Consider the following 13,879-nt stretch of genomic DNA (forward strand, 5'->3'; position numbering starts at 1 on the left):
GTTAATACCCTCTTCCTTTCACCCGACTCCCCTACCCCTCAAGATCCCCCAGAACTGTCATCCTGTTGTTCTCTCTTCTGGCTTGTTTATTCCACCTATCCCTTCCAGGTAGACATGCTATGTACCATCACAAGACTGAGTGCAATGAAGCAACAACAGAAAGTAAAACAATAGCTACAACAACAACAACAACAACACACAAATGTTTGAATAGTTTAGGGTCTGTTTGTTTTCCTTCACGGGTGCTTTCCAGTCGAGTCTGATGGGGTGCCATGCCCTGGCACTGCCTCTATCCTTGGGGACTTCATTGCTTTGCTCCCCCCACAGCTCTGCTGCATGCCCCCAGAGGCTGGCTTCGGCGTGGTGAGCTCATGGCAGGCACAATTACCGCAGTGTGTCTCTAGTGTTGTCCCCAATGGTGCTATGGGTCAATGAGGAACACTGTGTCCCGTGGTGAGGCTGGCCCTGTGCATTGCTGGCCCTGGTCATCTCTGTGCATTTGCTATTCTGAGCAGGAACATCGTCCTCAGGGCTTTTTTTTTTTTCCCCCCATCCTCCTTTGTTGGCTCCTGTGGGCTCTGACCAGACCAGTCCCTCTTCTTGAGCTGTAGCTTCCGTGCTGTCCTCGGAGGTGAATTCTTCTTGGGGGGAGGGTGGTGCTGTCCACTTAGCTGGTAATTGGGCCGGCCCCTCAGGCCTCTCTATTGGTTCCCTGCTTCATGTCAGTGTGTTGCGTTCCTGTCTTGGAACTCCGGGATGAAGTCTGGTCCCTCTTTCCCTGTGGAGATACAATCAACACTCTCTCCCTGTGTGTGTTAGTTCCCTGTATCCCGGGCTATCCGTACCTTTTTTCAATAGGGCATTTTTATCATTAGCAACTTGACTACTGTCCTTTGGCTTTTAGCTTTTTAGGACTACTGTTCTGCATTGTATTCTTTCTTTGACTGCAATTCGATCACTTTTGGATTTTTGTTTTGCAGGCACAACTGTGAAGGAAAATACTATGAAATACATGGAAATGCTTGAGGATAAACTGCACAGGTAAGGATAAAATCTACCGCTAGTCAGTCAATTCTGACTCATCGTGACCTTATAGGACAGAGTCGAAGTGATTCAGAGCCTTTCCAAGACTGTTCATCTTTACTGGAGCAAACAGCTTCATCTTTCTCCAGCCAAGCTACTTCTGGGTTTGAACCACCAACTCTGTGGTTAGCCATCTAATGTTTAGCGCATCACTCCGCCAGGGTTCCATTTAGGTTACTATTATAATTCTTTATTGTAAACTCCAGGCACCCTGGTAGCATAGTGGGTTATACACTAAGGGCTGCTCCTTGGGAGAAAGATGGGGCTTTCTGTTCCTGTTAAGAGTTAGTCTTGGAAACCCATAGGGGGAGTTCTACCCTGTCCTATAGGATGTCTATGAATCGGCATTGATTTGATGACAATAAGTTTATTATAGACTCCATGGATCCTCTGGATTCATTACTATTACAGAATTATTTTACCTTTAAGCTAAAAACAACTGAAAATAGTTGCCTATTTCTATAATAAATTAACAAAGAAAAGCATGCGCGCGCTCGTGCGCGCGCACACACACACACACACACACACACACACACACACACAGACACCCTTGAATTCTGCGAGGGAAGGAGCAGCTATCATACAGCCCTTGGCTCCTCTTTGTAAAAAGTAAGTAGTGTAAGGTCCTCCACGGAAGAGAAGACTTTCTTTGCACAGTACTTTTGTAATTCAAGTGTCTCCCTGTTTTTCCTGTTTTCAGTTTCAGAAGGGGTTGTAGGAATTTTGAACCAGCTTATGCATGTTTTAGAACAATATAAAAATGTATGTCTTGGGTTCTGTTTTAAATTCTGAATACAAACCAGCATGAAAATTCCAGGTTGCTCTTTTTCCTTTAACCCAATTAGGAATTCAGATTTGAGAAATGTTAGGCATACTATAGAATGTCAGAATGTTTTTTCTTTGTGTGTGTGTGGTTGGAAAATAAATTCCAGCCACAGGGATCTGTTTCTCATCAGGAAAACAAGCACTAGAATGCAACGGATGCTTCCTTCTCTGAGAGTCAGTTAGCTGTGTAGGCTGTTTTGCAACTCTTTTGGAAAGAGTTAAGTAATACTTTAAACATACTATCCCTTAAACTCCTGTCTGATAAGATAATGAATCCCATTGGCTAAAACAGTGCTTCTCCCTTAAGAGATGTTAAGAAAGACTGTATTGTTGAGTGCTGTGGGATAAGGAAGTAGTACAGTATTTGTTTCTATGCTTGGAAGAAGGAGCCCTGGTGGTGTAGAGGTTGCAAAGGACAAGGTTAGCAATTCAAAACCACCAGCCAGTCAGTGGGAGAATGATTAGACTTTATATTCCTACAAAGAATTACAGTCTCGGAAACCAATAGAGGCAGTTCTGCTCTGTCCTATAGGGTTGCTAGGAGTCAGAGCCAACGTGAAGGCAGGGAGTTAGAGTTTTCAGAATGCTTCCAAAGCAAGTCTTTAAACCACTAACTCACCTCTCCTCCTTCAATTTAGGGAGGAAATATGATGGAGGTGGTTAGTTAAAAGGAAGGCACTCAGTAAGAGGTAGTCCTTCAGGAAGGGCCTTTCTCCCTCAAGAGGTGCCAGTTCCAGTGGCTGCCTAGTCAACTCCAACCCCTGGTGACCCCACATGTGTCAGAGTGGAACTGCGCCCCATCGAGTTTTCACGGCTGATTGTTTAGAATTCGGAGACCAAGCCTTTCTTCTGAAATAGTTAGGGGGAGACTGGAATATACAACTTTGGGTTTGCAGTCAAGCTGTGAACTCACTGTGCTATTTAAGGACTCACTGCAGAGAACAGAATATCTGGGTCAGGTAGCTTGATTTGAATTTAGTCGTCCTTCTCCGTTGTGTTCTGAGATCTATTCTGTTCTTGACTTATCACTCATGATTTTAAATTCTGGCTGCAAATTTTATAGGCATAATGAAAATTAAAACCAAACCTACTGCCTCTGAGTTGATTCGGCCTCATAGTGCAGCTAGTGAACCGAGTGGAACTGCCTCATGGTGTTTGTAAGGTGATACGTCCTTACAAAAGCAGCCTGCCACGGCTCTCTCTTGAAGAGGAGCTGGAAGGTTTGAATTACTGGCTTTTTGTTTCACAACTGAGCGCTTAACCACTGTGCCACCAACGCTCCTAATGAGCCACCTGAATCGTAAGTTCCATTCAGTTATTGAGCATAAAGCTGTAATAGTAAAAACTTAGGTACTGGCAAAGAGGTAGCCATTTTTACAGGCTCACCACTTATAAACTGTATATTCTAAGACAAATTCAACCTTCATTGTTTAACTATATAACAATCTTGGGTTGGAGTCTAAGTGTATAACTATATAACAGTCTTTAACTATATAACCATAATAAGGATATCAACTTTTCAGTGCCAATGTTCAGACAATTAATGTGGGAAAAACACTTAAATCATTGATGGTCAGTGTTAGCCCTTCACCTCTTGTTTTTCCTGATCATCTCTCCAGAATGGACTAAGAAGTCCTGGGCAGAACTGAACTTGTCCTCTTGACTTGCTACCTATTCACTCCCCCCTTGAACCCAATCCACTAAATGGCTTCGCCACTATCTGTTTCGTTACCCTAGAACCGTGGATTCATGTTGAATCCTTTCTCCTTGGTTTCCCACTGACGAGCAGCTGCGCAGTGTGGTCCCTCTGCCCCTTCACGTCTCTCAAGCTCATTTACTTTTGCAAGGATCTGTTCGTTCTACCCCAAATGACCAGAAGAGCTGATCTTGCTATTTTTCCATCGTTAGCATTGCTCACCCCACTCCCTTCTCCTTGAAATCTTGAGTGAGCATCTTAAAAGACAAATCGGATCATTACACTCACTGCTAGAAACTGTCCAGAGGCTCTCATGCCTCACAGCAAGCACCTAACCTTTTCACTTTGGCCCACAGCTCTCATCCCTTTGGCCTTTGTGTGTCCTTGAGTGTCGTCCTTTCACACCCGACCTCAGGAAACTGACTCTCTCATATTACCCAATATCTATCTGTGGATTTTTTTCCTGGAAAGAAGCTATTATTCTAAACATTTAGGAGGGGAATGACCAAGGGATGTTTTTCAGAAAAAAGGAACCATATGAAATTATTAAGACAGGTGGAACCATATGAAATTATTAAGACAAGGTTATTATGTAAAAATTAGCATTATGTAAAAACAGAGAATGACCACATCATATCACAAAATGAACGATGACTACTACATTACACACTGCTAAATAATATCATTACAAAATGGGTAACTTTCATGATTACCTAACTGCCTGGCCATTAAAACCCATAACCAAGTTGACACACAACCTTGACTATCACAGGCAGCTTTATTCCCACCTTGCACCTCAGTATTTGCTACTGTTATATATACATCATTAATACACAAAATAATCAGATAGAAGTGTTTAACTATTGTAAATTCACAACATTGGATAATGAGATAGTTGATAAGTGAGGAGTAAGTATACTGCTATTCAATCATTTTTTGATCTAGAAAAATAGAATTTTCATATGGCTCAATCCAATACCCAGGGATTTGAAGTAATCGTCAAGTGGGTCAGATGCTGCCATGTGATATTAACCTTTTCCATGGCGCACCGAGGCGCACATTTGTCATGCTCAAACATTTCATTTTTTTAAAAATCCCATAGCTTCCCAGACTGAGTAATGTATTCTCATTGACTCATTCTGACTTTAAAAATGCTTTCTATCAGTCTTGTAAAACTAAAGTTTGCCTTCAGAGATTTGACATTTCTGAACATTGTGTAAGGATCCAATTAGTATTTGTGGAATAAATATTTGGGTGTGAAGGAATGTTTGTTAATGACGAATGCAGCTAATTTTTATGCACCCCAATTTCATCTTTCACCATCTTCCACCTCTATTCCTACCCCTTCAGCAGGCTTGATGCTCTAATTCCACTGTATTCTTGACTTCTTGATTCACAAACATCAGTTACACAAGACTACCTCAATAATCTAAGATGACCAACATGATGAGTGACCATCTTACACACTTACTTCCTGAGGCCTCTTTCCATTGCTATTTCAAGATCAAATGTATGTGACTGGTTAGGCAAGACAGTGGGATAGAGAATAAAATGATAAGAAATATATAACTCCTCTGCAGTACACGGAATAGCAAACAGGGGTCAGGAATCATGTGTGTGTGTGTAGTTCATTTGATTTATTATATCCTAGCTCAGGAGTCAGAGTAGGTACTCTGGAACTTTATGAAAGCCAGTCTCTTTCTCTTGCACAGAAGTTGGTAGATATGAATTACTGGCTTTTTGTTTCACATCTGAACACTTAACCACTGCACCGCCAGGGCTCCTGATGAACCACACACATCGTAAGTTCTGTTCAGTTATAGAGAGAAAGTTGTCAGGCTCTGCTTCTGATGTACTTCCTCCCTATTGGGCCCGAGTAGTGATGGCACACATAGGCTATCACATGCATTGACCCTTTCCAAGGCAGTCAACATTTTGCAACATAAAAACAAGGCATACTTTGCCTCATAGTGGCTACTCAATCAACAGTGCAACATATTGATTAAAGAAGGTGATAAATGCTGACGAACACTTCAGCCATTCATTTGTACTCTATGGTGTATCTCTTGACCTTGCAGTGGCTTAGAAAGAAAGTGCTTGAGAATTGAACAGATTGCTCATTTTGTAGTGATTTTTATCTCCCCAATTCTCTGGACCCTCAACACCACCACCCCCATCCCTAATAAAACATTGCATCAGTTATTGTCTCTATGCATCCACTCCTTCTGTGCTTCAGAAACTGGGAAACATAGGAGAAACAATAAAAAATGAAACAGAAAGAAGAAAATATTAATATAAGGATAAAAATAATGAATAAGAAAGAAAAGACTACCAGCAATATTTTAAAAGCCAGAGAAGACATTTCAGTTGTGGAACTAGCGAGATATAGTTAACCTAGATCAAATTGAGGTTGGGTCAAGAGGGAGGTCAACTGGCCAAGTATCATATTATACTGTGATTTCATCCACCATAATCAAATTAAGGTTTTTTGATCATAAAGACTGTTTGGTAATAAAGCTGTTCAAGTCCCTGAGTCCCTTACCTATGGCCAGAAGGAATCTGCCAGAGGCTTAATCTAACTAGATACTCTGCAGATGAATTTTGGCCTCTTAGCTTTGTGCCAATTGGGTGTTCACAATTTAAGCTCTGATACCATTTCCTTCATCATATTTGGATTTTGTTATTGTCATCTTTGGATCACACAGGCTGGTGTCTGTCTTCTATGTGGACTTAGTTGATGCCACATTGAGATGGCTGCTTGTGTGAATATAAGCCTTTAAAACCCCAGGCACTATTCCAACTGATAGCCAGACACCATCTGCTTTCCTCACCACATTGCTGTAGCATCCTTATCTTCGGTGATCTCTTCATGAAGGTGAGTGTTAAGCAGGGCCATGTTATAAAAACTACTGTTTTTGAATTGGGGCTAGAATTAAGTGACATCCCGGGCTCTGTCTGCTTAAACACAGGTTATGGACAACTCAGATTTACTTGGCAGTCATATTATGATAAAAACAAAGACCAACAAGAACCACAACGAAAGAAAACAAAAACAAACAGAAAGTTTTTAAAAGACCAAAGAAAGCAAGCAAGAAAGTAAGACACTGTCAATCCTCCCCTTGGGGTATAGGGCAATTGAATTGATTACATTAATAATTTATCCAGTGACATAGAATTTAAGGCACTGTTGATATGAGGAATTGATGCAATATAGTCCAACTGTGAGCTGCAATCCATGAGTTGTTGCTTTGTACAGATTGATTGCTTAATTGATTGATCTCTGATAACATTGAACATGCGGGTCGCTGCTAGGGGAAATTTTACTGTTACATTTCTTACAAGGGCAGATCTTTGCCTCCCAGGTTGATACCTGCCCTATTAATGCAAGGGGGACATTGAGGTTCTAAATATATGGTGGTTCTAGGCTGCCTTTCACTGGACACCCACTAAGCCATAAATCCCTCGCCAAGGTCCAATGACCACCATTTCCACAGTCTTGGGGTGGCCACCCTTTGCTTCCTGTCAGATCAGGGAGTTTCAGTACAATGTCCAAGAGCAACAGGTAGTTTTGAGGTAGGGCCCACTTCCTTCAGTTGGACTTCCATGTCGGGTCCTTCTGTTTTGGCCCTTGGTGGATGCCACATTTCTTTAAGGCCAGTGTCTGTGGTCATTCTAGTACGTAGTCCATGCCATGGCTCACCGAGGATTGGCTAGAAACTTATTCAAAGTGTGTACCCAGGAACATGGAACCGGTTTTATTCTCCCCTTAGGTTCCCTACGATTATTATTTAGCACCCCTTCTGGCTTGAGGTTTCTCCTCCCCATTTACCCGCCATACCCACCCACAGAAATCAGTGCCTCCTCTGAAACGTAGATGCTCCTTTTTTCTTTTTGACGTGATTTTTCAGTAAGGTTCTCCTCATTCTGGTAGAGGGCCTGGTGATGTGGTGCAGCCTTGTTTCAGTGTTGTACTTACTGCATCAAGTGGATGGTCATCTCCCTTTCCCATTTCTTGAAGGGGTGACTCCAGTTGAAGTAAGGTCTCTTTTTGGGAGGTGGTTCTTATGAACTACACAGAACAGGGGTGATGTATGTTCATGACTAGTATGCAAACTTTCTAACCCTTTGTTTGGGATTTGGTTCCTACGATTTGTTTACTTGGTGTCTCTACTTATAATAGTGGACTCACATGACAGTTATCCTTTTGTGATTGACTAACTTCACCCAGCATCATGGTTTCCAGGTCCTTGTGTGTCATGTGGTGCTTCATGCTTTCATCACTTTTTTAGGGATGCATAGTATTCCAGTGTGTGTGTGTACCATAGTGTCATTATCCATTCTTCCTCTGTTGGGCATTTGGGCTGCTTCCAATTTCTTGCTATTGTGCACCGTGCTGCTATACATGGAAGAACAGACATCCACTTGTGTTGTCTCTCTTATTTCTTTGTGGTATATGCCTAATAGTGATATTGTTGGATCATGTAAAATTTCCATTCTGAGCATCGCCATATCATTTTCCATAGTGGTTACATATATTTAAATGTCCACCAACTGTTTATATGAGTTCCATTATCTCCACATCCTCGCCAGCATTTATTTTCTGATTTTTTGAATTGGGCTAGCATTGTGAGGTCAAGGTGGTATCTCATTGTGGTTTTAACTCACATCTCCCCGGTCATTTGTACTTCATTTCTGGTGAAGTATGTGTTCATGTCCCGCCTCCCCCCACTTCTTAATTGATTAATTATTTTCTCATTGAGCTAATTGTAACTCTAATGGTAGAGTTCTTTATATTTTAACAATTAGAACCGTGTCCGATGTGTAGTTGATAAAATTTTTTACCCAATCTGTGGGCTCTTGTTTTACTCTCCTGATGAATCCTTTTGATGTCCATAAGTGACGTAATTTTAGCATGTCCCAGTCATATGTCTTATCTTCCACCGTGTGTGCTAAATTTATTATACTTGGCAGTCTATGTTTGCCCTGCAATAGGGCCCCTATTCCTGTCTTCTCACTGATGATCCTGATAGCTTGGGGGTTAACATTTAGGTCTTTAACCCATCTTGAGTTCATTTTTGTGCATGGGGAGAGATATGGATCTTATTTCATTCTTCTGCATATGGAAATCCAGTTTGTCCAACACCACTTGTTGAAGAGACTGTCTGTCCCATTGTATATTTCTAGGTCCTTTGTGGAAGATTAATTGTCTGTAGACTGATCCATTTATGTCTGAGGTTTCTGTTCTGAACATTTGGTGGATATGTCTCTCATTGTATCGGAACCAGGCTGGTTTGACTACTGTGGCTCTGGAGTAGGTTTTTAGGTCAGGGAGTGTGAGGCCTCCTACTTGGTTCTTCTTTTTAAGAAGGTTTTTTGGTTTTGCTTTGTTTTGTTTTGTTATCCTGGGTCTTTTGCCTACCCATATGCAATTGGTAATTAGTTTTTCCATTTCTTTAAAAAATATTTTGGATTTGGATTTGGATTGCATTGTATCTGTAGATTGCTTAAAAGAGTATTGACGTTTTCACAATATTAAATCTGCCTATCCATGAATACGGGATATTCTTTCACTATGTAGGTATTTTTTTGTTTCTTGTAGTAATGTTCTGTTGTTTTATCTGTGTAGGATTTTTTGTTTCTTTAGTTAGGTCTATTCCTAAGTATTTCATCTTTTGCGTGGTTATTGTAAATGGTATTGTTTTCTTAATATATGTTTTGTAGTAGGTCTCTTGGCTGGTATACATGAATCTGATTGATTTCTGGTTGTTAATTTTGTTTCCTACTACCTTGCTGAGGCCTTAATTGTTTCCAGTAGGCTTTTTGTGGAAACTTTTGGATTTTCTATATATAGGATCATATAATCTGCAATAGTAAGAAAAAAACTACTTCTAAAGAGCTTTATTCATGTACTCATTTAGACTTATTTTCAAAGCTTTTAGTTGGGAATATTCTGGCCTACTTCATTTCCCCTAATAGTCAAACCTTATATTAATTTTTATTTTTTCAATTCTCATATTTTTCTTAGCTATCTCTTTCAAAGAATCAAAAGAAATATCAAAATGTTGCTTCCTTTGTAGATGGGGGTGAGAATGGTGTGGAGGTGGTGTCTAAGCTCCTCTGACTTCATAAGGAGGGAGGGTAACCACCAAGGCAGATTCCTATGAGGTGAAAGGCAGATGTAGCTTTACCCCCAACCTCATCAACTGAATTTTAACAACAGTCTTTCCTACTGCACTGTCTGCTTCTCTTCTAGGTTAAACAATCTGTTGTGGTAGCTACACAGACCTTATGAACAATCCTCACAATTACGGGATTTAGTTGAGATGCTAACAGCTTGCAAGTCAAGATCAGGAATGGTCAGGATACAGCAACTCTCTAGCCAGGACAGCCTCTTCACAACTGTGACAGAAGGCATATTTTTTTCTGGTCCTTTACTTCTAAGCCGTGGGCTCCTTGATCTCTGTCCTGCTAGGGGAAGTGTTCCAAAGTAAGCCAGTCTGTGCCCTAAGGCCCTCACCTGTACTTATTTTGTGGATGCTCTGCCAAGTAGTCTCACTGTCACTATCGTTGTGACTGCCTTTGCTTTTTCTGTGCAGGAATCTGGTAGTCCAGATAAAGTACTCCTGCTCATGGCTCTTCTTTCTTAATGGTTGTAAGAGACCCTGATCCTGCTTTTCAGCTGTCTCATTTTATACCCACAGTACAGCAAACTGACCAATTTTCTCATGAGAGTTCCGTATACTTTATTTGTATGCTCCCATCCAGTCACCAGTGGACGTTACAATGACTTTGGCTAGAAGAGACACATTTAAGTAACTCACGGCACCACAGTGGGTTATTAAAAGAGCCCTGGTGGCATAGTGGGTTATGCATTGGGCTGGTAGCACAAGGTAAGCAGTTCCAAACCACCAGCTGCTCCGTGAGAGAAAAAGGAATCTTTCTATTCTTGTAAAAAGATGTAGTCTCAGAAACCGACAGGCACAGCCCACTCTTTCCTATAGCGTCGCTCTGAGCTGACATCAACTTGGTGGCAGTGAGTTTGTATTGAGTTTGAAGTTACTGAACACTGTGTGGAAATAATCATTGTCCCATGCCATACTCGGGTTTCTGGTCCATGTGGAACTCAGTCTTAAATCCAGAGGATGGACATTTTGGTTCATGGTGAAGCTGTGGAATCTCTTGTTTATATGACCAATAGAAAGTGTTTATCTCCGTTTTTCTTAAATTCTCTAGATTTTATTTCTACTTTTCCCCTTGTAATCAAATATAATTTTTTATGCATTTGATGAGTGAGTACAGTTTATTTTTGTTTTCTTGTGTGCTGGTTTTCTCACATGTTTGTCTTGAATGTGTATCATACTTTTATAATTAAAAAAGCCCAATATATCATTACAATCTGTTTTTGACATGGAAGTAGTTATATATTTCCTTAGAGGCCTATCATATCTTTAGAAAGAATGATTAAAAAACTCATTGGTCTTATCTGAAGTTTACTTTAAAATGTAGAGAAGGATACTTTTTTTCAAAAGTGATTCAGTCATCTTTTTCTTTTACACATAATATGTAGTTTCTAATTACCTTGAAACTTCAGTGGGGACATCCTGACAGGAAATGGTGTAAACTTTTTCATGCTCTGAGGTGGCTAGGAGCGATGATCACAGTAGAGTCATGGAATTTTCTGTCCGGACCAGGTATTGATTGCACTCTTAGCCTATTTGTCTAGATAGCATCGTCTTCACTCCGGAACTTAGAATAAGGCAGCCCGCTGGAGTTGGAGATTTAAAAAGCCTACTAGAGTTGATAATTACTCTCCCAGCAAAATTTCATTGACCTTCTATTATCCAGGCATATTCGATATGAAGGAAATAAAGCGATTTGCCTGCCCTCGGGAGTGCAGTGTTAGAGGTCCCACTATGCAGAGAACAGTGGTTGTGTAGCATAATGGTGTTCTAGAAACAGCCAAACCATTTTTTCAGAGGCTGTTCTTCACCCCAGGCACCTAAGCCTGTCAGTGATTGCCAAAAGAAAATATGGTCTAACCTACTGAGATCTAATATAGAATAGCTATTAGGGCCTATGATGATATAGCTTAAGTTCGTTGTTTCCCAAGAAGATATACCTAAGGTGGTCCACTGAAATGTGGGAATGACATTTTAGAATTTCTATTTTGCTTTTTTGTCATTTCACTCAGTGAAATTTTGTTATTAACCATGATTTTTATGTATATACTATTGCATGGATAAATTTATAAAACAAATACTAGTGGTGCATGTTCATAATTTTCTTACTGATACATATATACACTTTAAAAACAATGATAACAAACCAAGCAAATTAAAAAAGAAACTTTAGAGTCCATGCTGTAGAGAATATATATTTTTAACAATCAATCATATATCAAGTTCAGCCTTTGACTAATGTATCTACTAGCCTACTTCTCTCTACGAAGGAAAAAAAAAACTCTTTAAAAGAAAAATCTGTTCTTAGACTACGCAAAGGAAATCAAGGAAATTAGAGACCCAAAGGGTAGGGTTAGAGAAGATAGAGGAAAAGGAGTTTACTATATGATATCCATTGGTGACTTTGGGCAAAACTTCATGAGCTTCATTCAGGGACTTGACCCTTAACAGCCAAATAGCTGGAAGTATGGATGTATTTGTTTGAGTTGCATTACCCCAAATTTCTGAAGCATTTGTGGTTCAGTGGTAGATATCTCACCAAATTTGATTTCTAGCCAATGTATCTGCAGCCACCATCCATCTTTGAGTGGAGACTTGTATGTTGCTATGATACTGAACATGCTTCACTGGGGAATCCAGACTAAGGACTAATGCAGAGAACTAACGCAGAGAACAGTAGAAAAGTCATCTGGTGTACTTTTAAACATCAGCCAATAAAACCTTTCTGAGTCAAGTGGACAGTCTACAACTGATCAGGGGAATGATATGGAGCCAGGCAGCATTTTGTTCAACTACGTGGCAGATAACAACAACAAAAACAATACTTCCAAATGGATGGAACCACGCATGGAAGAGCTAAATCATTTCCTAACAGAAATTCCGCAAAGAATGGAATTCCTTGAGATTCCAAATACACAACTCTGTACTTCAAATTCTTGTGCACATGGAACAATTTACTGACAGTTCACATTAAATTTATTTCAAACAATTTTGAGAAAAATTAATGTTAGCAACTCCACCCAACTCATTACCATAGAGTGTATTCTGAGACTATAACTCTTTGCAGGAGTAGAAAGCCTCCTGTTTTTTTGGTACAACGAGAAGAAAGGCAGGAGGGGGCAGGGAGCGGAGGCAGAAAGAAGAAGGAGACATTTCAGGTCCTTGGTTTCCACTCCACAATTTAGGATGCTCCCCTCTCCTAGGCCAACTGTGGATGATCTGTGAAAGTTCATTATCTGTTTGTCTTTAGCAGAAGAAGACATGTGGGATGCAAAGATAAGAAACATCACCCGTTCGCATCCTTGCCTAGTGTCTATACTTAGTTGAATCCTGTTCATACTTCTAAATCCAACCGAAGTTCTACTGCTTTGGTTAAGTTCTCTCTACATTATCCTGCAGTGTCTTTTGCCTAGTCTGGCTCTTAGCTTATCTGCTAGCCACATCTCCCTTGCTACGTAGGTCAATAGTAAGTAGTGTGACTTTGATTCCACACATTGGTTCTTGGACCCATGGATTTTGGCTGTGGGAGAAATAGCACCATATAAAGTGTGCTGGTTTAAGCATATACTGCCTTCTAGAGAACATGTCCACAAGCCTGTAAGGTACTGACACCCAGTTGCTTTCATAGTTGTATCTTTAAAAGGTCATTCCACTGTTCTAGCAGACCAACAGCATCTATGATCAGTGAATCCCATTTGCATGGGCACATTACTGCACTTCACTTGCTGTGAAGGGAGTTCCTTGATCTGAGGCAGTACTGTGTGTGATACCATGACAGTGGGTACAGCATTCTGTAAGTCCATAAGTGGTAGTTTTGATAGAAATGTATGTGCTCAACTAAAAAAACCCCAAAAAACTCACTATCATTGAATCAATTCAATCGTTTTATTAGGGGCTCATACAGCTCTTATCACAATCCATCCATACATCAATTGTGTAAAGCACATTTGTTCATTCATTGCCCTCATCATTCTGAAAACATTTGCTCTCCACTTAAGCCCCTGGTATCAGCTCCTCATTTTCCCCCTCCCTCCCCGCTCCCCTCTTCCTCATGAGCCCTTGATAATTTATAAATTATTATTATTTTGTCATATCT

General features: G+C 40.4%; 1 protein-coding gene across 1 annotated transcript in view; it reads left to right on the forward strand.

Moving 5' to 3' along the window:
- The window catches only part of DISC1 (DISC1 scaffold protein), a 420,830-nt gene that overhangs the window by 313,853 nt on the left and 93,098 nt on the right, over positions 1 to 13,879 (forward strand). Inside the window, 1 exon segment of the mRNA XM_004712208.4 lies at positions 981 to 1,041. Within this exon segment, the coding sequence (XP_004712265.3) occupies positions 981 to 1,041 (61 nt within the window).

The sequence above is a fragment of the Echinops telfairi genome, unplaced genomic scaffold, assembly GCF_000313985.2.
Source record: "Echinops telfairi isolate 266 unplaced genomic scaffold, ASM31398v2 ScPeMD7_7424;HRSCAF=8462, whole genome shotgun sequence".
Taxonomy (NCBI): domain Eukaryota; kingdom Metazoa; phylum Chordata; class Mammalia; order Afrosoricida; family Tenrecidae; genus Echinops; species Echinops telfairi.